At 48.5% G+C, this 25,576-nt stretch overlaps 1 protein-coding gene across 1 annotated transcript; it reads left to right on the forward strand.

The window, feature by feature from the left end:
• The first annotated feature begins 7,893 nt into the window (after positions 1-7,893).
• Positions 7,894-9,247, forward strand: C18H6orf15 (chromosome 18 C6orf15 homolog). Its single transcript, XM_032889066.1, is given in 3 exon segments — positions 7,894-7,960; positions 8,171-8,969; positions 8,971-9,247. Coding segments are annotated over 3 exon segments (1,143 nt in total).
• Positions 9,248-25,576: the final 16,329 nt, after the last annotated feature.

Genomic DNA, 25,576 nt, shown 5'->3' on the forward strand with positions numbered 1-25,576 from the left:
CAGGGGCCCAGTTTCCCACCCTCCTCCCGGGAGAGCTGCCTCACGTGCTGCAGTTAGCCCGATGATGCTCTTGACTCTCTTCGGCACTCGAAATGGTGGACTCCATCCTTCTCCTCCTCCTCCTCCTCCCCTGGTGCTTCCATACCACGCCACTGGGGTGCCCTCTCTGCCTGATTACCTGCCTGGAAACGCACTTTTTCAAGTCCTTGACTGGGAAGTCCTCGAAGCACACCTCAACCTTGGGTGCCGGGATAAGTCAAGCGTGCCTCTGCCGGTTTGCCGATTAAGGCAAAGTCCAATCCATCACCTGAGAACCAAAGTGCATTTCTCAGCGACGCCTCCTCCAGCCCTCATCTAAATCGTTGGGTTCCCACCATGCATCATGAGTCTCACCGCGCCCTACCAGACCCATTTCCAAAACACACCCGTGCCTCCCCCTACCCAGCTCTCCATGCCACTTTCTGCCTGGTTGCCACTTCACCCGAACGAAGCACAGGTGTTGCTGTATGTATGCGTGTGTGTACCCCCGGGGCATCCACAGAATCTGTCACAGATTCCCCGGCTCTCTCTGGACCTGGACAGGGCTCAATAAACGTTGTGAACTTTGTGCAGACTTTTTGCCTTCTTGGAGTCCTAGGTCTCTTCTTAGTACCTGGGTGGTACACCTCCCATGCCTCTAGAGGGCCCATCTCTCCCATTTCCATACCTAACTTGTCTCAGCCGTTCCTATGTTACCCCTCCCCCACAGAGAAGTAAAACAATAAATATACATTGGACTGACAGCAGAGAGTTGCCGTCTGTCCTGATCCTTCCTCTCCAAAAAATCTATCCCCTCTCTGCTTCCCACGGACACTGGAGTCCTCCCTCCCTCTTCCCTCCAAAAAGCCCTCATCCTCTCCTTCTCTCTCACCCTCCTTCTCCGTGAGTGTGCCTCATCTTCTCTGGGAGGCCCTAAGCGCCCATCTTGAGTTTCTGGGACGCCGGGACCAGCCCAAGCAAGATTCCTGAAGGCTGAGCAGGAGCCTGGGTGTTCTGGGAGCTGGGGGTGGGGCGAGAAAGACAACATCCCAGTGTGGGGAGTGCAGCAAGCCTGGTGACTCACTGGCCTACTTAACAAGGTCCTGTGACAGACAAAGTCGAAGTGTCCTCAGCCTCCTCAGCCCAAGCTCCATGGTGAGAGCCTTGTGGCAGACATTGGCCCAGGAAGGACAGATGGGTGTGTGTGTGTCCCTCTAGGAAGATCTCATGCACAAGGCTCTTGCAACTTCTGAAAAGGGACTCATCTCTGCCCTCGTTAGGAAGGAGGGAGCAGGTTCTTCAGGTCCAAAGTGCCTGAAGCTTCTAGTCTAGAACTGCTGGCTTCACACTGAACTGACCACAGATGCCCTGGGATCTAAGTCAGGTTCAGGGTCCTTAAGAGTCAAGCAGGCTTGCAGGTAATAATCCTGTTTTCGTCATTACCTAAGAGTCATTGGTTCGCTGGAGAGATGGCTCAGTGGTTAATAGCACTGACTGCTCTTCCAGAGGTTGGTCCTGAGTTCAAATCCCAGCAACCACACGGTGGCTCACAAGCATCTGTGATGGGATCTGATGCCCTCTTCTGGTGTGTCTGAGGACAACTACAGTGTACTCATCTACATTAAATAAATAATATTTCTCTTTTTAAAAATATTTCTCTGAAAACTGGAAAAAAATATTTCTCTTTTAAAAAAGATTTACTTATTTTATGTATGTACACCATTGCTGTCTTCAGACACACCAGAAGAGGGCATCAGACCCCATCACAGATGGTTATGAGCCACCGTGTGGGGGCTGGGATTTGAACTCAGGACCTCTGGGAGAGCAGTCAGTGCTCTTAACCGCTGAGCCATCTCTCTGGCCCATAATATCTCTTTTTAAAAAGAGTCATTGAACCAGACAGTGCCAGTGAGCACAGCCCTCAGAGGCTCCAAGGATAAGAACCACAGGACAGGGCTGGAGAGATGGCTCAGTGGTTAAGAGCACTGACTGCTCTCCCAGAGGTCCTGAGTTCAATTCCCAGCAACCACGTGGTGGCTCACAAGCATCTGTAACAGATTCTGGTGTATCTCAAGACAGCTACAATGTACTAATATACATTAAATAAATAAAATATTTAAAAAAAAAAAGAAACGCAGGAGAAACTGACAGTTATGTGGGAGTCCTCTAGCCTCTGCTATGGTTCATGTTAAACATTTGGGCAAAGCAGGCCTGGTGGCATGTGCCTCTAATCTTAGCACTTGGGAGGTGGTGGCAGGTAAGTGTCTGTGAGTTCAAGGCTAGCCTGGTCTACATAGCGCCAAGAGAGTCAGAGCTACATAGGGAGACTCTGTCTCAAAATAACAAAACCAAAATTGGGCAGGGTTGGTGTGGTGTATGTTTCCTCAAAACTGGAAACCAAACTCTAAGGTTCCCTAATGGCCAGTTCAGGAAAGGGCTTATTACTGATGGCTGGTGAGGATGGGGTGGGGCTGGGCTAGAGAAATCAGCCAAGGGCCAGTATGTCTCTTTGGGTAGCCAGGGACACCTGCTGGACAGGTGTTTCTAGAGGAAACAGAGAGAACAGATATGGCAAAGGGCCAGCAAGATGGCTTAGTGGGTAAAGGGGCTTGCCCCATACAGCTGGCAACCCGAGTTTGATCCCCAGAACCCATATAAAGGTGGAAGGAGCGAACCAACTCCCCTAATTGTCTTCGGACCTGCACACGCATGCTATGGCACATGCACCTGCACACATATGTCATGCATGCACAGAATTGTAAATTTTAAAAACTAGAAAAGGCAATTAGACACTTTTTACTAAGTGTGCCTAGTGGTTTAGGCCTGTAATCCCAGCTATTTGGAAGCCTGAAGCAGAAAAATGACAAGTTTGAGGACGACCTGGGATACAGAAGGAGCTGAAGGCTTAGTCAGACCTTATTTCAAACAGGGAGAAGGGGGTGGGGCATAGCTTAGTGGTAGAGTGTTCACTTAGCCATATGTGAGGACTTGGGTTCAAGTCCTGGTATTATAAAACAATAGGGCTAGAGAGATGACTCAGTGGTTAAGAGCACTGACTGCTCTTCCAGAGGTCCTGAGTTCATATTCCCAGCAACCACATGGTGGTTCACAACCATCTGTTATGAGTTCTGATGCCCTCTTCTGGTGTGTCTGAAGACAGCTACAGAGTACTTATATATATAAAAATTTCACATTGTACTGGCTGGTTCTGTGCGTCAATTTGACCCAAACTGGAGTTATCACAGACAAAGGAGCCTCCCTTGAGGAAATGCCTCCATGAGACCCAGCTGTAAGGCATTTTCTCAGTTAGTGATCAAGGGGGAGGACCCAGTCCATTGTGGGTGGAGCCATCCCTGGGCTGTGGTCCTGGGTTCTATAAGAGAGCAAGCTGAGCAAGCCAGGGGGACAAGCCAGTAAGTAACATCCCTCCGTGGCCTCTGCATCAGCTCCTGCCTCCAAGTTCCTGCCCTGTGTGAGTTCCTGTCCTGACTGATTCCAGCAAGGTGGAAGTGTAAGCTGAATAAGCCCTCTCTTCCCCACTTGCTTCTTGGTCATGACATTTTGTGCAGGAATACAAACCCTGACTAAGTCACACACACACATATATATATATATTATTTTCATTTTTGAGACAAGATTTAATGTAGCTCAGTCTGGCCTTGAGCTCTCTAGGAAGTTGAGTGTCCTGGCTAGCCTTAGGTCAATTTGACCCAAGTAAGAGACACCAGGGAGGAAGGAGCCTTAATTAGGAAAGTGACTCCATAAGATGGTCACTCCCAAAGGCAAAGTCATTTTTCAAATGGGAGATCAATGGGGGAGGGTCCGTATGAATGGCACCATCCCTGGGCTGGTGGTCCTGGTTCTATAAGAAAGTAGGTTGAGCAAGCCAGTCAGCAACCCCCCACCCCCCCATGACCTCTGCGTCAGCTCCTGCCTTCAGGCTCCTGTCCTGTTTCAGTTCCCGACCCGAAATCCTTTGATGATGAACAGTGATATGCAAGTGTCACAAACCCTGTCCTCCCCAAATTTCTTTGGTCGTGGTGTTTCATCACAGCAATAGAAACCCTGACTGGCACACCAAGGATGACCCCGGGCTCCTGATCCTCCTGCCTCCCGAGTGTTGTGATTGCAGGCTTGCGTGCACCGCTGTGTACAGTTTTATGTGGTGCAGGAGTGGGACGCAGGGCCTCCGTGCATGTCAGGCGGGCACGCTAGCAACTGAGCCACACCCCAGCCCCTCAAATACATTTGCATCAGTTCACTTTCCGTTGCTATAATAAAACACCCGAGACCTGGGAATGTATAGCGGTAAAGGTCAATTTAGCTCACAGGTCTCTAGTTCTTTTTTTTTTTTTTTAGCTTGTTTTTCAAAATTCAAGAGCCTGGGTCCAGCATCTGCCCAGTTCTGAGCATCATGGAAGAACTGAATGAGAGGTCACACGGCAGGGTAGGATGCCAGAAAGGTTTGGGCTCACTGTTGGTTAATTAATTAATTAATTAATTAAATTTTTTGGAGACAGGGTCTCTCTATGTAGTCCTGGCTGTCCTGACATTTGCTGTATAGACCAAGCTGGCCTCTAACTCACAGAGATCCGCCTGTATCTGCCTCAGGAACACAAGGATCAAAGGTGTGTGCTAACATACCTGGCTGTTTTCTTTTTTTAAAATAATTGTTTTTTTTCTTTTCTTTTTTTTTTTTCGGAGCTGGGGACTGAACCCAGGGCCTTGCGCTTGCTACCACTCTACCACTGAGCTAAATCCCCAACCCCTAAAATAATTGTTTTATTTCTTAAGATTTACTTTCATTTATTTTATGTGCATAAGTAGCTGTCTTCAGACACACCAGAAGAGGGCATCAGATCTCATTACAGATGGTTGTGAGCCACCATGTGGTTGCTAGGAATTGAACTCAGAACCTCCGGAAGAGCGGTCAGTGCTCTTAATCGCTGAGCTTTCTCCCCAGCCCTGAGCTATTGTTGAACTATAAAAAACAAAAAACCAAACCAAACCAAAACAAAAAACCAAAACCCCAACTCCCCAAAAAACTTTAAAGAGTATTAGTGTTAATATTTATTTTTAATCATGTGTTTGGGCATATGCATTATGAGCGCCAATACCTGAGGAGTTTGGAAAAGAGAGTCAGATCCCCAAGAGCTGGAGTTACAGGTGGTTGTGACCTTTTCCATGTGGTGCCAGAACTCTGGTCTTCTGCAAGAGCTGCATGTTCTCCTCAACCATGGGCCATCGCTCCAGCCTCCTTCCTCCCCTTTTAAACCTTTTTTCTTTTGAGATGGGGTCTCCCTGAGCTTCTCAAGTTGCTCACTCTGTAGCCCAGGTTGGGTTTGAACTTGCGGCCTTCCTACTTTAGCCTCCAAGAAGTTAAAACTATACGGCTGAGGCTGTCAAGAGCCAGCAAGGCTCACTCTAGGAGCAACCCATTCCCCCAGGTGATAATTCATGACAACAAGTTCCCCATTAATCTACCCAGGGATTTACCTACCTCCCAATAGACCCTGCTTATTAAAGGTCCTGTATCTCTCAATATCCCTACATTGAAGACTGGTGAGGGACACCATATGTGGTGTATGCATATGTAAACCATAGCATCTATGTTTAAAACTTGACCAATCATTAATGAGCTCCCGTCACCCCAGTGCATCAAGGCTTAAGTCGTGGTCATTTGAGAGCAGCATTTAAATGCCCTTCTCCGTGGGTGCTCTGAGTGTTTCTTATATCCACCCGCAAACACTTTTTTAGATCAATAACTTATGTGTATAAGTGTTTTCCCTGTATGTATATCTACCCACCTTGTGCATGCCTGATGCCTATGGACACCAGAAGAGGGCGTCAGATCTCATGGGACTGGAGTTAAGGGATGTTGTTAGTCAGGAGAGGAGGGCCTCTGGGAACTGAACACTGGTCCTCTGCAAAAGCAATAACTACTAAGCCGGATGGTGGTGGTGCACACCTTTAATCCCAGCACTTGGGAGGCAAAGGCAGGCGAATTTCTGAGTTCAAGGCCAGCCTAGTCTACAGACTGAGTTTCAGAACAGCCAGGGCTACACAGAGAAATCTTGTCTCAGGGTGGGAGTTCAGGGGGAGGGGAACAACCAGCCAAACAAAAAAGCAACTATTACTTTAAACTGCCAAGCCATATTCCCAGCCCCCTGTTATACTCTTTGTATACATCTGACACCTGCTTCCACCCCTACGTTACAAAGATGTCGCCATCCTAATCCCGGGAATTTATGGATACATTATATCACTAGGCAAAGGGAAACAAGGCTCCTAATGCAGTTCCGGTTGTTCGTCATCTGACTTTACTCTAAAGGGATTATCCAGGATTATCTGGGTGGGTCCCATATAAACACAGTGTTTCAGATTGTGAACTTGGGAGGCAGAAGAGGAAGCCCGACGATACAGTGTGGGAAGACCTGCTGTGTGGGGCTTGGAAGGAGGAAGAAGGGAAGCAAGAGGCCAGAAACTGTAGCACAGCCAATTTCAGTTTATCCCCAACTGGCTTACAAATACATGAAACTCAATGCTATGGTTATTTGACTTTGGCAATTATTGGGGGGTACCTACTTTTCTAAATGTACCTTCCCAGTGGTGTTCCCCAAATACTTGCCGTTTCTCCTGGCCATATACTTACAGTTTCTAGCCCTTGTCCTGAACCCCAAATACTAATAGCTTCAAGAAGAGATATCTGCCCAGCTCTGACGCTTTAAAGACTTACCACAAATATGAAAGTTTTGTGTCTTTTATCTGGGAATTGAATGACCAAACGTGGGGTAGAAACTCCAGATTTACTACAACAAGAAACACAAATGGCTTTAGAAGCCATAAAGAGCCACAAGTGGAATCTCTCTAGAGCTGCTGTAACAGACTTAGTCCTCAGATCCCTCTATTTTAACCCAGAAAGTCCCATTTTAGACTAAGGAATGTTCTAAAGAATGGCTCTAAAGAAGGGGCTTCACAAATGTCTTCATTTGCGACTTCTGTCTTAGGAGATCTGAAGCCCCTTCTGACCTGTGAGGACACCAGACACGTGTGTGGTGCACACACATGCATGCAGGCGAAACGCTTGTGCACATTGAGAAACAAAATAAGTAACATCTAAAAACGTTTTACAAGTCTTTTACAAACTTGATCATGGGGGAGGTATGACTCCACATACCTGTCATGCAAGTCTTGGCAGGCCGAGGCAGGAGGATTGCGTTTGAGGCAAGTCTCATAGTGAGACTCAGCCTTAACCCACCCGGACTTGACCCTCCAAAAGAAAACCCGACCGTACAGGAAACAAACAAGCAAAGGAAAGGAAACAAAATAAAAAGAAAAGAGTACAACGCATGTTGGGACTTATTGGCTCCTGGCGCTCTGCTACAGGAGCAGGAAGTTAATAACTCATGTCTTCAGAGTAAGGACTTCACCTTAGAAGTAGCTCCTTAGGTGGGGGAGCATTGGCACCCCAGGACCTTCAGCTTGTCAGCATCCGGGTGAATGTGTGGGAATATAGATGGAGGGTGCTGGACTGAGTGATCTAAATGCAGAAGTGGGGTTGCTTAGAGAGACCCTCAAGACAGCATCCTACAGCTTGGTGTCAAGACAGGACAGGGTAGAGCTGACAACTAGGGGTGACCTGTGGACCTGAGGAAGGGGCAGGGAGTACCAGGAAGTAGCCGGGTGAGGAACACCCAGTTCCTCTGGGACTTTCAAGTGACACCTGTTGCCACAGACCGAATCAAGAATGAGGGTGGACTGGGCAGACCCATTGTCTCTATAACCACTATCCCAGACTGCCTCTGCTGTCCTCCACCCCACCGACAGGATAAAGCCTGCTATCTCAGTGCCCGGCAGAAGCCAGAGCTGAGCAAGATGCAGAGCCTCGTGGGTGGGAGCCCGGCTCCCCTAGGCCTGCTCCTGATCTGTCTGGGTCTGCCAGGTATGGAGGGTACTGGGGCCCTTGGGAACAGGAATTAAGGGAGAAAGTAAAGGCTTCGGGTGTGCACCTAAAAGTAGGGTGCACTTAGGTCCCTGAGGGAAGTGGGAAGTGCCGGTACAGAACTGGGCATTCAGCAAAGGGGCCAGGGAGTAAAGGAGTAGCTGGTACCAAATCTCACCCACGGGCTGCTCTATCCTCCGTTTCCTTCAGGCCTCTTTGCACGGAGCACTGGGGCACCAGAGGAGAAAGTCTCCCCACATTCGGGACAACCTTCCTTCACCAGCCTCCTCAACTCTGGACAGCCTCAGCCCAATCCAGACTCTGTGAATAATGAGTTACCAGGGGTTCTTCCGAGGCTCAGCGAATCTCCACAAGATGGATCTCTACCCAAGGATGGCTCTGAGGTGCCTGGTGGACCTCCCTTCTGGGGGCGGCCTCCCTTCTGGGGGCGGCCTCCTTTCTGGGGACCGCCTCCCATGGAGTCCTGGCCCTCAGAGGACCCTCAGCAAGGGATGTTTGCTGATGCCGAGGACCACTTAGAGCCAGTTCTGCCAGAAGCCCTGTCATACCTTTCCAGAGACAGTCCTCTGTCGGAGGCTTCCTCTGCGCATGTCAAGCAACCTTCACCAGAGGCTTCCTACCCCCAGGACACAGAGCCTGAACCACAGCCAGGTTCCAGATCGCTGGAAACTGAGGCAGAAGCCTTCGCCCGGAGCCCATTCTGGTTTCTTGTCCACAAACTTCTGCCTGGTGTATCCGGGAGGATCCTAAATCCTGGAACATCCTGGGGAAGTGGAGGGGCTGGAACTGGGTGGGGAACAAGGCCCATGCCGTATCCTTCTGGAATATGGGGTAGCAATGGTCTAGTATCAGGCACTAGCTTGGTGGGTAATGGTCGGTATCCAGCAGGCATCTGGGGGAGTAGTGGTCGGTACCCGGTAGGCATCTGGGGGGGTAGTGGTCGGTACCCAGCAGGCAGCTGGGGGGGTAGTGGTCGGTACCCAGCAGGCAGGCATCTGGGGGGGTAGTGGTCGGTACCCAGCAGGCAGCTGGGGGGGTAATGGTCGGTACCCAGTAGGCAGCTGGGGGGGTAATGGTCGGTACCCAGCAGGCAGCTGGGGCAGTAATGGTCGGTACCCAGCAGGTAGCTGGGGGCCCAACTGCCAGTACCCAGCAGGCAGCCGGGGGCCCAATTGTCAGTATCCAGCAGGGAGCTGGGGAGCTAAGGGTCAGAAACGGCTTCCCCCAGGAGTCAAACCTCCTGGCTCTTCTGGGGGCTCTCCCTAATGTTCCAACTGGTTTGGAGCCGGGTTAGAGATCAGCAGAAGCATGCTCAGTCTGGCCTAGTCACATGGTTTTCCCTTCTCTTTCCATTTTTAAAGCCTCTGTTGACCTGAGCTAGTCACCAATAAACACAAGCAGTTCTTGAATTCGATTTGTCTCTGCGTCGTTGTTTCTGGGCGTAACGGTAGTGCACCTGGGCCCCCTTTTTTTTCTAGCCATCCCTATGCCTCTCTAGGGTTCCCTGTATACCATTTATTGTCCCCATCTTCGGAGGGGAAAGATTGAAGCCCAGGAATTTGAGGGTGGGCCCACTCCATGATTTCGCCCTTATACACATGGTCCCAGAGAGGAAGGACGGAAGGAAGAGTGGGGAGTTCACCTGTGGCAGGAGGGAGGGAGTGAGGAAGGTGCACCAAGCCGGCACAAGGCCAAGAGGGACAAATACCTATCCATTCATAGAACACAGGGCCAGGGGAGGTCATGTGGTCCACACTTATCTTTTATTCCCCCGGATGGTCAAGCTTTCTGGAAACGGAGGGTGCGTCGATCTCCTCCCTCGCACGCACCACTTAGCGCTTTATGCGCAGGGTCACGGACTTTGAACATTTGCCCAATAAGCAGCAGCCTTGATAAAGCAGGAGAGAAAAGAGAAGGCCGGGCCTCGCAGCCAGCAGCCCCACCGCTTCTGTTCACACAGCCCCTGCCTTTGGTTGAGCTGTGGTCTCTCCCTCCACCCTCTGGTTTGCAGATGAGCTCAGCATCCTGGCACAGGATGGGAGTGAGGGCAGGGGTGTAGGGTGGATCTATAGAGGTGAAGACAAAAGTCAGCAGGGACAAAGGTGACTGCATTTCCCCCACCGTCCTGCCTCTCAGTGGTCCGGCTGTGTGAACAGCCTGGCATCGTCCCAAATCGGGAGGCGGGCAACCTGTAGGAGTGGGAGCAGGTGAAGGTCTAGGGGTGGGAGTGTGGGGTGCTGTCCCAGTGTCTATGGTGAGAGTTCTGTGATGTGACGTTTCTTCATAAGCCATATTTCTCCAACCAACCACGTTTCTCTGTCACCTCAACTTCCTCACACGCCCCTCTCCCCTCCTCAGACTCTTGATGTTTTTTCTCAGTGCTACGGAAAGAGTAGAGAGAGGACTGTTTTTAATCTCTCTTTCCCACAGGTCTCTTCAGGCTTGCAAGTTCACTTCTCTCCCTCGTTGCCCACCGTGCTACACTCACTCTATGTGCACTTAAAAAAAGATTTATTATTAAATAATTGTATGTGAGTACACTTTTGTTCTCTTCAGACACACTAGAAGAGGGCAGCAGATCCCATGACAGATGGTTGTGAGCCACCATGTGGTTGCTGGGATTTGAACTCAGGACCTCTGGAAGAGCAGTCCGTGCTCTTAACCACTGAGCCACCTCTTCAGGCCCCTTCTACATGCATTTTTAAGTTATGTGTCCTGTTATAATTGTACCAGTGAGATAAGGAACTTGTGTGCTCACTGTTGTGCTTCCAGAACAGTGTCTGGATGAGGGCAAACGCCCAACAGAGAATGAGCAGGCAAATCTCCCCTCATCCTGTCAGTCTGTCAGTCCATCCATCCATCCATCCATCCATCCATCTATCCATCCATCTGTCCACACATATACCCACTCATCCACCCACAACACTGAGCTGAAGTGATCCCCACAAGCTGTGTTTTTCAGCTTGGTCTCCAGCCTAGGACCCTTAGGTGGCATTGGAAGCTTTAAGAGGTAGGGCCTGCAAGGGAGGACATTGCATCATTGAAGAGAGGTGCTGTTAAATGAGATCACAGGACTCTGGCCCCCTTTTCTCTTTGCTCCCTGGTTTTCCATGAGGCGAATGGCTTATTTCGATATCGTACTCCTGCCTGATGAGCTCTCACCACAGCACCCCCCACCCCCAAACAACAGTGGCAACCGTGAGCTCAGACAAAACTCTCCTCTGTGAATTGGCCGTTTCAGGTGAGTTATGATAGCCCTGGCCAACACCAAGTGATGTATTTATAAAAAGATAAACAGTGTTCTATGTGGGTGTGGTGAGGTGTGGGGGGAGGGGGTAAGTCGGAGGGCCCATGCTGAGACATCCCTTCCCTCTGGGGGACCAGGCACAGAATGGTATAGAATAGAATAGAGCTTATTCAGGGCATGGGGAGGGGAGTTAAGAGAGTAGTAGGGGAAGAGAAAGGCGGAGAGAGAGTAGAGAAGTAGAAAGGTAGAGGTCGGCCATGAGCACGTGTAGAGAGATGGGGGGAGGGAAGACAGGAGAAAGAGAAGAGCAAGAGAGAACAGAGTGAGGAGGGGGCAAGCAGCCCCTTTTATACTGTCAGGCATACCTGGCCGTTGCCAGGTAACTGTGGGGGGTGGAGCTTAGAATGCTAACACCAAGTCTCCAGGCTGCACATCTCACCATGTCACCCTCGTTAATACCAGTGACGAAAGCACTTTAAGGTTCTTTTCTTTTTTTTAATCGGCAGAGAAACAGAGTCAGGGACATGAAGCAACTCACACAGTCAAGGATGACAGAGACGATGACTCCAAGCTCATCCATCCGGGGAGTGTTCAGGCGCAGTGCAATTAGCAGAAATACCAGCTAACTTTTACCGAGTGTGCTACATCATGGACAAGGTGTGTACGCAAATCCTTTCAGCTAATCTTCCCAACAACCCCACCCACGAAGGCGTGGCAGTGCCCCTTAGCAGCTGGGAACGGAATGGTGGAGGGGCTCTGAGTAGGTGTGGGTAGAGTGCTGATCAAAATTTTAAAAAAATATTTATTTTAGTGTATATGACTGTTTTCCTTTAGTCTATGTATGTGTACTACAAGTATGCAGTACCCAAGGAGGCCAGAAGAGGGTGTTGGATTCCCCAGGAGCTCGAGTTACAGTCAGTTCGTTTGGCTTATACTTCCACATTACCGCCCGTCATTGAGGGAAGTCAGGGCAAGGACTGAAGCAGAGACCATGGAGGAGTGCTGCTCAGCAGCTTGCTCTCCCTGGCTCACTCACACTACCCAGGACCACCTGGTCGGGGTGGCACTGCCCACAGTGAGCTGGACCCACCCACAACAGCCGTTAACCAATAAAATGCCCCACAGCTTTACCTACTTGCCAATCTGTGAACACGCCCACCTGAGTTGTATCCTTCATGACCCTGGCAAACATTTCTGAGGGCCTTGTGAGAACACTCCAGGTTTTTTGTTTGTTTTTGTTTTGTTTTTTTCCGTTTTTGTTTGTTTGTTGGTTGGTTGGGTTTTTTTTGTTTGTTTTTGTTTTTTCCAAGCAAGCTTCTTGAAAGACAAAAGGAAAATGTCTACCAGCAGACAGAAGCGAACATAAGGTATCCCCCGAGCTGGGGAAGAGGAACAAAGATAGGTAGTTGGTTCACAGAGAGGCAACGCCAAACTCAGGCTGCCGGCTCTCTACAGACACCTCTGTGCGGGTTGTGTTGCGTTCCGGTGTCCGGGCGTCGAAAGCCCCTGGGCGCTGATCTTGGTGACCTGACACTGGGTGTCTGGGCCACAGTTCCTTTACCTGTAAGAAGGAAATCACTAGACAATCCTAATGCTGTTGGGGAATTAAGGAAGCCTAGTGACGTTCAGTTCACAGTCGGTATAGGGTGGAGAGGGTGAGGGCATCTGGCACTGAAGGTGGCGCCACAATCCCGTGCGGGCTGAGAAGACAACACTTCCTGTGGCCTCTCCTTGAGAGAGGAACACCAGTGTGCAGATCTATGGGGTACAAGACAGGTTGGGGGACGCTGGCTGTGAGGTCTTTAACTCCCCGTAGGCTACCTACTTTCTGTCCCTGTGAATTGGTCTATCTGAGGCATGTAAGTAAAATTATATAAAAACGTTATCTTCTGTTAGCACAGTGCTTTCCATGTGGCGGCATGTACCAGTTCTTAATTGTTGTCAGGTGATTTATTATTATTATTATTATTATTATTATTATTATTATTATTATTATTATTATTATTATTGACATAGGGTCTTGCTATACAGACCAACCAGGATGACCTTGAATTTGTGATGCTGCTCCGGTCCCTATCTCCCCTGTTGTAGGATTACAGGTTAGTATTAGAGGCCTGCACCACCGTGACAGGCTGTTATAGAATTCTTTTTAGATGCACAGCTTTCACATAGACTTTTATTTATTTTTTTAAAGATTTATTTATTTATTATATATAAGTACACTGTAGCTGTCTTCAGACACACCAGAAGAGGTCATCAGATCTCATTACAGATGGTTGTGGTACACACACACACACACACACACACACACACACACTCTACTAATAAATGTGAAAATATTTTTAATTTAAAAGTCTCCATTATATTACATAATCCATTTCCCCTTTTGAAAAGTTGACTTGAGGGGCTGGAGAGATGGCTCAGTGGTAAGTGCTCTTCCAGAGGTCCTGAGTTCAATTCCCAACAACCACATGGTGGCTCACAACCATCTGTAATGGGATCCCATGCCCTCTTCTGGTGAGTCAGAAGACAGCTACAGTGTATTATAATATATAATAATAAATATACTATAACATATAATAAATAAATATTTTTAAGAAAGGAAAGTTGACTTGATTAATTAGCATTATTAAGTATATATTTCTTGTTTCTATTTTGCTCTAAATATAATCGTTTAATAATGTAGGAAGTAAGGGATTGAGTTGGCCTGGATAACTCTCCTGTTTAGTGATTTTTCTTGGTATGAACTTATCATCTTGGTACCTGTTATCGAAGCTGTCTTCTCTTCCCTTTTTGCCTTCCACAACATCATTTGTCGGATATATTTTTTTAAAAACATATTTTGTTAGATTTGTTTATTTTGCATGTATGAGTACTTCTGGGAACCACACACAGGCCTGAAGTCAGAAGAGTTTCATTCCGTTGTGAGCCAGCAAGTGGGTGCTGGGGTCTGAACCTGGGCCTCTGCAAAAGCAGCCGGAGCTCCTAACCACAGAGCCACCTCTCCAGCCTTTGACAGGGGCCTCATTTCACTGAAAGTTCATGCTGAAATGCTTTCTTGCTTTATTGAGATCTCTGTAGGTTTCTTCTCTGATTATGGAGCAAAACTACCCCCTCTGCATAGGGCACGACACACAATTAACAGGGAAGACAGACCCACTGGGTCCTTTACTGTTCCCATTGGTTCTAAAGGTTTTTTATTGTAGGGGTATTGGTGACCTTGGTATCAACAGTGTCGGGTGAGTATCAGGGGCTTCCACAGCCTCTGCAATTTCCATTCCTCTCACTCAGGTCCTGTGCATACACGTCCCCACTTGAACAGTGGTGAATTCTTTCCAGCACTTTCTTTGGTGTTCTTGAAAACATCTTTGCTTTCTGGAGACGACAGAACATTCCAGTCCTGTCCTGATGTTCCCTGACTGGTAAAACCAGCCATCTCCTGAGCCTTACATTCTAAGGCCTCTCTCTCTCTCTCTCTCTCTCTCTCTCTCTCTCTCTCTCTCTCTCCTCTCCCGCTCTCTCTCTCTCCCTCTCCCGCTCTCTCCCTCTCTCTCCTTTGCTCCCCCTCCCTCTCCTTCTCCCTTTCTTTCTCCCTTGCTTTCCCCCTCTCTTCCCCTCTCTCTTTCTTTCCCTTTCTCCCTCTCTCTCCCTCTCTCTCCCTCTTTCTCCTCTCTCCCTCTCTCTCCCTCTCTTCTCCTCTCTTCTTCTATCTCTCCCCTTCCTATCTCCTTCTCCTCCCTCCCTCCCAGTCTCTCTCCCCCTCTTTTTAAGATTTATCTATAGTTCAGACTTATTTATACATTAAAAAATGAACTTTTATTTTACATGTTTGAGTGTTTGGCCTGTGTGTGTGTGTGTGTGTGTGTGTGTGTGTGTGTGTGTGTGTACTGCTCATGTGCCCAGTGCCCACTGAGGTCAGAAGAGGGTACCGGGCTCCCTAAAAGTGGAGTTATTGATGGCCGGGAGCCACCTGTATGTGCTGGGAACTGAAACTCTGTCCTCTGCAAGAGCATCGAGTCTTAACTGAGCTCTCTCTCTCTCTCTCTTGGGCCCCATGAGAACTTCATCTCCTTAAGTGGAGACCAGGATTTGAACCACAGACAAGGTGCTGGCATCCAGATGAGAACTGGTGGCGAGATGCTTTTCTCCTGGGAAATAAGGCCATAGCTCAGAGACAGAGTACTTGCCTAGCATGCATGGCCCCTTGAGTTTGGTCTCCAGCATTGGAAATAAAGAGCTAATTATCACCTGTTGACTACCTTTAAGGCAGACAAATGGTATCAAGTTACCGAATTTGCTGACTTAAATGTATGCATTGGATCTTATTTGATTTTTTTTTTTGTTTCTGTTTTTGAGGCATCTATCACATAGCCCAGGCTGGCCTTCTACTAGCTGTGTAGCTGGGAATAGCCTTGAACTCTTAGTCCTCCTCCCTCTACTTCCCAATGCTTATGTATGTATGTATGTATATATGTATGTATGTATGTATAACTTAATATAAAATATAAGACATAATATATAACATAATATGTAATATTTAATATGTAACATGTGATATGTAATATAACATATAACATAGCATATAACATACAACATATAAAGAATATCTAATTCTTTAATATCTGTGTATATATACATACACAGGGAGAACTGGAAGCTCTCAGGGGCTTCAGTAAGGAAAGGGCACTGTGTGCGCTCAGGACAGCTGAGATGCTTGAAGCTTGCCTGGGGCCGACTCTAGCCTGGGACAGGGAGGAAGTGACTCCTCAGATGTTTCTATAGGGCCTGGCTGGGCGCGCACACGAGGGAGGTACCTTCGTTTAATTATTAAATGTGTTTCCTGTTTATGCCCTTCTTTCTCACATGGGGATCCTCGTGGCCTCCTGCCTGGTGCTTAGTCAGTCTCCTAATTGTCTCATACGGACAGGTTCTGTCACCCCTAGTCCTCTGGGCCAGGCATCCCATCACTCCCTAAAGGCTAGCTGTCGCATACTAGAGGTCGGTCCTGTGTAGCCGCCTGAAGCTCTGGGCTGGGCTGACTTTGCTCCTCACCCTCTCCTTGGGTAGGCACGGCTGTCAGGCATGACACTCAAAGTGTTTGCAGAGCCAGATAAGTTCATAAATGCTGCAGGCGCCCGCCCACTGACCTACCAAATGACCTGCCCTGAAAGCCGGGGTGACTGTGCACCCCGTTCTTCCCATCCACCCACCTCTACCTCTGCCTAGTAAATGGACAACCCACCCACTAGATTCCAGCTCCAGAGGGTGTTCACGAAATCTGGGGAGCCTTAGGGGAGTCCGGGGTCAGGGATAGAGGGAAACTAAAACTGAATTGTCTATGGTGCTTTAAAAAAATATCACGGGTTGGGATTTAGCTCAGTGGTAGAGCGCTTAGGCCTAGCAAGCGCAAGGCCCTGGGTTCGGTCCCCAGCTCCGAAAAAAAGAAAAGAAAAAAAAAATATCAGAGCCCAGAAGTGGGTGTGGGGCTGGAGAGGTGGCTCAGCAGTTCAGAGCACTGACTGTTGCTGCAAAGAACCTCTGTTTTCCGGTCCCCAGCTCCGGGAAAAAAAAAAAGAAAAAAGAACCTCTCTTTTCAGCACCAACACGGCAGCTTACAACCATCCTTAACTTCAGTTCCAGGAGATCCAATGCCCTTCTCCTACCTCCTCCGGCACCAGGCAGAAGCCTAGTGCATATACATGCATGTGTTTGTACACATAAAATAAAAATAATATTTTTTAAAAGCTGGGTGTGATGGAGAACGGTTATAAAACCCCAGTGCTGGAGACAGTAGGGTCCCTGAGACTCACTGGCTGGTCAGCCTGCTCCAGGTCCCAGTGAGAGACTCTGTCTCAGACTACAGGGTGGATGGATAACCCCTGAAGTTGCCCCCTGACCTTCACGCTCACGCGCATCTGCACAGGCATGCGAATGTTAACTTGAATGGTTTTGCTAAGACTTCAAATAACTACCGAACAAATGAGAGCCAGGGCCAGCCCATGTCCTCAGCTAGGGGCAGGCGGGAGTGAGCACATAGTGAACAGCAGGAAGAATAAAGGCATCCAGATGGCAGGATGGTCCTGCCCCCTCATTCTATCCGGAGGCTTGAAGGTAGGGAGGGGCAGAAAGTTCCAGGGAAGTGGCCTCCTATACGGGGCAGCTCCTGCGTCTGTTCGCTGAAAGCCGTTCTCTTGTGAGAGTCCATTCACGAGGGTTCCGGTGGTTACTCTGGTGAGAGATGTTCTCCAGAACTTTTCGACTCCTTTGTTCTCTGTCAAGGACCGTGCAGAGCGACTTACAAAGAGACCAGAACAACCAAACAGACAAGCCCGTGCATCTGCAGGTGACTCACAGGCCAACGTCCTGACCCCTGGCCACCTCCCAATTACAGCTCTGGCTAATGTGACTAATGGGCCGCGCATAAGCTCCCTCCGCCTCAGTTTCCTTATCTGCGAAATGGGGATAGTCAGAGCTCCCAACGCAATACGGCTGTTGCGATGGAGCCACCCAGTACTAACACAGAAGATGCTTAGTACCGTGTCCCGCTGGCATTCAATGTTAAAGCAAAGCTAGTGGAAGCGATCCCGCACTCTTTTGCAGGCCTGGGTTTTACTATGACCTGGTTGAAATGTCCCATAAAGATTCACCTCTCTTGACTTTGACTTCCGGTCATCACTTGGGGGTCTGATTGGCAGTTGCCCTTTCCTAGGTAGCTTGTACCCCGGACAATGGACAAGAACATTTTACCTTGGTAGCTAAGTGGCCAGGTACCAGAGACCCAGAAACAATTTGAGTTTGACTCAGTTTCTTTTCTGGGTGCTCTGGAACTGAGCGTCTTGGGAAGGCGCCACTCTGCAGGACAGGTTTGCTCAAGCAGTGCAGTCCTTTGGCCTCAGAAGGCAAACTCATGTCTGGCGAGTGAGCTTTCGGGGCAGAGAAGGAAAAGAGCTGGCGTTAAGGGGCCAAGCCCCAAGGCAGCAGGACTCAGAGAAGGAAAGTGTAGAAGCAGGCATGGGCACTCTTGTAGCTGTTGGTTGGTGGCTGATGGGACAAGCTGCTTCCACTTTTAATTTGTTGAACAGGAGTAGATTGCATCACCACCTCACCAGCAGATATAAAATTATGAGTCGCGGGACATTTAGCGTCATTATAAGCATGAATTTTTCTCACTGCAATTCGGTAAGAGGGTGTGGTAACCCATACTTATAAAAAAGAAAAAAAAAACACCTGTCATTCCGAGTTTCGCCACAAGAGGGCAGGCTCTGCCTGCAGAAGATGGCATCGTGGTACTCAGAGCCTGCCCTCTAGTGGCGAGTCGCGGAATGACAGTTACTAAGAGGGGGTGTGTGCATCTGTGACTCTGGGTTTCCACCAGTTGAGCATAATTTTGACATTCCGGTCCGGCTGGTGCTGGATGAACTTCTTGGTTCTCTTTCTGATGATCTTGGAGTTTCCAGAGGGTCTGAGGGTAAGAGATGGCAGCTACTGCTCAGGCCACACCAGGGCAGTTCACAAATAAGTTTTATGTTATATAATGTTCCCTTTAAAAACAGAAAAACAGCTATGCTTTACTTTAGGTTGTAAAAGAATTGTTTGGTACGTGTAATTTCACTCCTTATTTATTAATTAAGAGGAAATAGAAATTTTGCATATTAGACGGATGTGGTTGGCTTTGTCTAGCATCGTCTACAGATATACTAATGTGATGCTTACATGCTTAAGAATGATAAGGAAATCTTAAATATTTGTTCTCCACCCCTTAATTATCATAATTATCATGTTTCTGTAAGAGCAGAAAACGTCTATACAGTAAAAACCTGCAGTTGGTAAGTTTAAAAGGCCTAGAAGTGAGCCACCGCGGCCTTTCAGGCAGCGTTTGTGGGCATTGCAGGTGCAGTGTTTGTGGGTGTTGTAGGTTTTGTGTGCCTGGTGTGTTCAGAATCAAGGTTGCCATGGAGCTGCAGCACGAAGGACAGGTTAGAAACACCCAAGATTTGATACCTCTTTGATTTTTGAATGTATTTGAGGGAATTGTACATTCAGGACCTTTTTATTTTTGGAAATGTTCGTGGTTCCACATTCCCACAAGATCCGTGGTTTGAAAAACCTTTGAGCCCAGTATCATACTATCTTCCCACTGCCATGGAATGGCCGCCGCTTTACCCCTAGGTGGCGCTGCAGTACCTTTCAAAGTGTGAGACATGTCACCTCTCCCATCGCAGCCAAGGCCCTGCACAGATCCCACTATATCTTAGGAAAGTTCTGGAAGCAGACTGTATTTCAGTTGTTATTTGTCTTGGGGATTCCTCAGGCTCTAACTTTTTTCTCTACTTGTCAAGTCTCCTGCTTAGAAGGGAAGGTCTGGACTCTCTCCAAATAATGACCATCTTCATCACCCACTGCCCCCCTGATCAGGATGGAACCTGGAGCCTTGGCCCCACCCCCGGCACCTGTTCTACCTCCGAGCCCAAAGCAGCAGAGGCAGATGGATCTCTGAGTTCAAGGTCGGCCTAGTCTACAGAGGACAGCCAGCGCTACACAAAGAAACTTTTTTTTTCTTTTTAAAGACTTGTTATAAATAAGTACACCGAGGCTGTCTTCAGACACACCAGGAGAGGGCATCAGATCCCATTACAGGTGGTTGTAAGCCACCACGTGGTTGCTGAGATTTGAACTCAGGACCTATGGAGGAGCAGTCAGAGTTCTTAACCACTGAGCTATCTCTCCAGCCGTGTCTTGAAAAACCAAAACCAACCAACCACATTCCATCCTTGGTCTTTGTAACTGTATCAAATGGCTAGTGTGCCATCCATATCCTCCCTTCAGGACCAATCTATTTCCTGTACCGCCAAGAGTAATGACAAGAAAAGATTTCTTCCAGAATCTCTCTCAGCTGGAGTATGCCCCTCCTGGTAGAAGGCATTCACTAACTGCCCTGCCTTCTGGAGCAGCCTCAGATAGGGTGTCTGCCACTCATTTTCACAAGACCTCAGCAGGACACTTAATTTCTGGGAGGTATCTAGCAGGCATCTGCAGGTGTCTGTGTGACAGGTGTCTGGCAGCTGTTTGGCTGGCAGGTGTCTGGCAGGTGTCTGTTGGGGGTCCAAATCTGTGGAATGTACTTAGCTCTGGCAGGAGCAAAACATGAGAATGGAAGCAAGCTACAGTGCACTGGATGGAAGCAGACAGGCTCAGAGCTCCCAAGAGGATACATTTGTCTCCTGATACATTTGTAAATCTCCAAGATTGTGAGATTGTCCAGACACCAGTGCCAAAGTAACAGGCAGTCTCCATGGGTGGTGGAGATCTTTCCTGATTGAGTCCTTGAAAATGTATATATTTATTTAATTTTAAAAAATTATTCAGAATTTTGTGTTTGTCCATGCACACAAATGCAGGTGCTTCTGATGGCCACAAGAGGGCACCAGATCCCTCGGAGCCAGAGCTGTTCAGAGCATTGTGAGTTGCTCTATGTGGGTGCTGAGAATCGATTGAACTTGGATCCTTCTGCAAGAGCAGCAAGCACTCTTAACCGCGGATCCATCTCTCCAGCTTATTTAAGAGAAAACCAGTTCAATTCTTTAGTGCCTTAATGTATATCAATTCCTAAAAGACTTTAGTGAACAGCTTTAAACTTTTATCCCACTAACATGATAGAGACACTTTAAAATGCTAACTTCTACAAACCCTGAGCTGGGACCGTGTGTGCACCAGGCCAGCGTTACCACAGCCAAGTCCGGAGCCCTGCATAGTTTTCATTTTTCTGTTTCTCCTTTTTAAAATTTTACTTTTATGTGCATGCGTATTTTGCTTACACATACATGTCTGTGCACCGTGTGGGTGCCTAGTTGTAGAGGGCCGCAATAACATGCGCCACCACTAGATGGCGCTGGCTTCCACTGCGCCCCACGTGGAAGGCCAAGTCAGTCAAGATGGCGCCAGCCTTCGCCGCGCCAGCTGGCCCCCTTCTCAGGAAGTTAACTGTGCGCATGTGCAAGAGTGCCTTCGTGCCAGGTCTTTGCCCATTCCGGGGCGTGCCTGATGAGATCATGAGTAAGCAACCAATCAGGTGTGGGTACGTGTGCGAGGGTTAAATAGGCGCGCCTGGCCGGTGCGTGGGGCTTCTCCATGAGATAGGAATAAAGTATCATAGCAAGAATTTCTATGTCTCGCGTGCTTCTTGCCGGCGGGAAGTCGCGCGTGGCACACCTAGTATTGGGGTCCCTTGGAACTGGAGTTATGGAGGGTTGTGAGCCACAGTATGGGTGCTGGGACCTGAACCTGTGTCCTTTTTTTTTTTTTTTTTTTTTTTTTTTTTTTTTTTTTTTTTTTTTTTTTGAGCTGGGGACCGAACCCAGGGCCTTGTGCTTCCTAGGCAAGCGCTCTACCACTGAGCTAAATCCCCAACCCCTGTGTCCTTTCTAAGAGCCGTGTATTATTCCTACATGCTGAGCCATCTCTCCAGCCCCTATTAACTGTTTTATTCCTCAACAGTGTGTAACTCTGTAGCTGTGTGTAGGGTCCTGGCCTAGACATTGCTTCCACGTAGTAATCAGCAGGAGGTTCCCTGGAGGGCCTTTGGGACTTGCAACAATATTTAGGAGTGCTGAGCGAGCAAGTGCAGAGCCTTGGGGAATGGAGTGCAGACATTTGGTTTTCTACAGATCAGAGTCTGGGAAAGCTCAATATTAAGCTTTAGCCAGCAGAGGGCGCTGGTGGAACGCCAGTGGAGGAGAGAATGCTTGCTTTCCCATGTCTGAGCCTGACATTCAGGGGCTGGCCCCACCACATGGGTCCCAGAGATGGAATCCAGTCACCAGGCTTGGCAGGGAGGGAGCAAGCAACTTTACCAGCTGGGACATCTCACCAGACCCAGATTTAGGGGTTTCGTGACAGGATCTCATGTAGCGCAGACGTGCCTCTAGCTTACTCACTGGAGCTGAAGATGCGCTTGAACCTGATTGTCCTGCCTCTACCTCCCAGGCCTGGGACTACAGGTCAGTGCTACCCTGCCTGCCTTGTGGCTGGCACCTTGAGCTGTGGTCCGTGTGTGGTCCCAGGTCCTCATTAGAGGCTGTGACAAAGCTGTCACAGGAAAGCCAGGCACCTGCACTTAGGGACCAGCTGCTGCCGGTCGGGTTAACAGAGGCTGCCCAGCTGCAAACCTTTGCCTGTGTGGATGAGGCTGGTAAAACGGGAAGAAACCTGGGTCTCTCGTTCCTCCTCAGAGCAGCCGTCCGGAGGTGTGTGTTTGAAGCAAACGGTGGCCCAGTCCCTGTCGGAACTCCACATTGAAGGCTCTGCAGGGATCCCTTGGCCTGGCCACTGTCCAGAGAGCAACCCACTCCCAAGGTAAAGTGTGTGTGTGTGTGTGTGTGTGGGTGTGAGTGTGTGTGGGTGTGAGTGTGTGTGTGAGTGTGTGTGTGTGTGTGAGTGTGTGTGTGAGTGTGTGTGTGTGTGTGTGTGTGTGTGAGTGTGTGTGTGTGTGTGTGTGTGTGAGTGTGTGTGAGTGTGTGTGTGTGTGAGTGTGTGTGTGTGTGTGTGTGTGTGTGTGTGTCTGTCCCTGAGCCACATTGGGTCAGGCAGGCTATGAGCTTCTGGGAGATTGTCTACCAGATCAGGCCCTCTACACACCTGAGGGCCCTTGGTGTCCCGGTCACTGCTGAGGTTTGACTATGGAAATCACCTGCTTCTAGAATGTTCCATGGGCAATTTTTTAAAAAGATTTATTTATTATATACAAGTACACTGTCGCTGTCTTCAGACACACCAGAACAGGGCATCAGATCCCATTACAGATGGTTGTGAGCCACCATGTGGCTGCTGGGATTTGAACTGAGGTCCTCTAGAGGAGCAGTCAGTGCTCTTAACCACTGAGCCATCTCTCCAGCCTTCCATGGGCAATCTTATACAGATATGTCTTATACAACGTCCACTTACTTTCAATCCTAACCACTCAGCTGCCTCCCCGTCCAGTCAGAAAGAGACAGAACTGTACCTTCTGAGGAGAAGCCGCAGTGTCTATTTGGATCGTGTGAAGTTGTTTACTTTGTACTTGTGGAGTGTTCACTTTTACTCCACCCCTCTAGCTCGTTTGTGATCCACCTGCCTCAGACTCCCAAGTCCTAAGAAACAGGGTTCCACCAGCACACTCTGAGAGTCTTGACTTTTGTTTTTTTTTAAGAAACTTCATTTATTTTTCTTTCTGTGCGTGGTTGTTGTGTCTGTGAGGTTGTTGGAGACCCTGGAACTGGCGTTACAGACAGACAGTTGTGAGCTGTTGTGTGGGTGCTGGCACTAATTCCCTTAACCCATGTTTTTTTTAAGATTTATGTGTGTGAAATATGAATATTTTGTCTGCATGTATGTATGTGTACCCTGTGCATGCCTGGTACTCCAGAGATTAAAATGGCATGAGATCCCTGGAACTGAAGTTACAGATGACTGTAAGCCACCATGTGGTTGCTGGGAATTGAACCCAGATCCTCTGGAGGAGCAGCCAGTGCTCCTCACCAACATGAGCCATCTCTCCAGCCACTAATAACTTTTTTTAAAAAATTTAATTAATTAAATTTTGGTTCCTCTGTACAGTCCTGGCTCTCCTGGACCTTGCTCTGTAGACCAGGCTACCCTTGAACTTAAGAGAGCTACCGGCCTCTGCCTCCCGAGTGCTGGGATCAAAGGCATGCACCACCACCACTCAGTCTTGACTTTTAAAACCTCTACCTCACAAAATAGTGGAGAACACCTATAACCCCAGCACCTTGGAGGTGGAGACAGGGGGATCAGGAGTTCAAGAACATGCTTACATAAAGAGTTCAAATCGAGCCTGGATTTCATGAGAATCTATCAAATCACAAACCCACCTGTCCCAGGTGGGCAGAGTGGTACTTGCCTATAATCTCAGCATTTGGTGGGCAGAGGCAGGATGGTCAGGAATTCAGGGCTAGCCTTAGCCACGTAACAAGTTTGAATCCAGCCCCCACACAAGACTGTCTCAAAACAAAGCAAACTCCTTCTCTGTGTTTGGTGGTGAGAGGGCTGTGTTCAATCAGAAAGACTGCTTCAGATCACGTTGGACTCTGGGTGCACATCCTGGGCTAATGGTGCTTTATTTTAATGAAGGTTATGGAGCTTTTCTGCCCCTTTGGCTTGCTGGCTCCTCAGGTGTGCAGCATCTGCTCTAGTGTCTGCCTCAATGCATTTCCATGCACCTTCTCTCATGTGTAGATGAGAGAGCCAGGTCCTGGCCACAGGTCACCTTTTTAAATATATTTTATGTGGGTGCTTTCCTACATGCATGTAAATGCACCCCATCGGGCCTGGTGTCTGTGGAGGGCGTTGGATCCCCTAGAACAGGAGTTATAGACAGTTGTGAGCCACCATGTGATGTTGGGGACTGAGTCCAGATCCACTGGAAGAGCAGCCAATGCTCTCAGCCACTGAGACATCTTTCCAGCTCCATATGTGTCAGCTTCAGGGAGATCTTCAGAACAAGAGCGGCTTTTGAGTTTTGTTTTAGATTTCTAGTTTCTGATCAATCGTTAGATACCAAGAGTTGACATAAGGAGGTCGACTTGTGCCTCTGCTACTTATGCTTACAAAAATAACCTAGCTTCAGATTAATTATTACTGTGTGTGTGTGTGTGTGTGTGTGTGTCTGCAAGTGACTGTGTGTATGTGACTGCAGGTGTGTGTGTATGTGTGTGTGTGACTGCAGGTGAGAGAGCAAAGATGTGTGTGACTGCAGGTGAATGTGTGTGTGTGTGACTGCAGGTGAATGTGTGTGTATGTATGTGTGTGTGACTGCAGGTGAATGTGTGTGTATGTGTGTGTGTGTGTGTGTGTGACTGCAGGTGGGTGTGTGTGTGTGTGTGTGTGTGTGAGAGAGAGAGAGAGAGAGAGAGAGACTGCAGGTGAATGTGTGTGTGTGTGTGACTGCAGGTGACTGTGTGTGTGTCTGTGTGTGTGTGACTGCAGATGATGTTGTGTGTGTGTGTGTGTGTGTGACTGTGTGTGTGTGTGTGTGTGTATGTGGAGGTGAATGACAACATTGTGTGTGTGTGTGTTGACTGCAGGTGAGTGTTGGGATTAGAGATGTGTGTGATTGCAGGTGGATTTGTGTCATGTGTGAGTTGTGTGTGTGTGTGTGTGTGAGAGAGAGAGAGAGCGAGAGAGCGAGAGAGACTGCAGGTGAATGTGTATGTGTGTGTGATTGCAGGTGAGTGTGTGTGTGTCTAACTGCAGGTGACTGTGTGTGTATGTGTGTGTGTGTGTGTGTGTGTGTGACTGTAAGTGAGTGTGTGTGTGTGGAGGTCAAGGGACAACATTTTGGGTTTGTACTATTC

This window comes from Rattus rattus, chromosome 18 (genome assembly GCF_011064425.1).
Source record: "Rattus rattus isolate New Zealand chromosome 18, Rrattus_CSIRO_v1, whole genome shotgun sequence".
Classification (NCBI taxonomy): domain Eukaryota; kingdom Metazoa; phylum Chordata; class Mammalia; order Rodentia; family Muridae; genus Rattus; species Rattus rattus.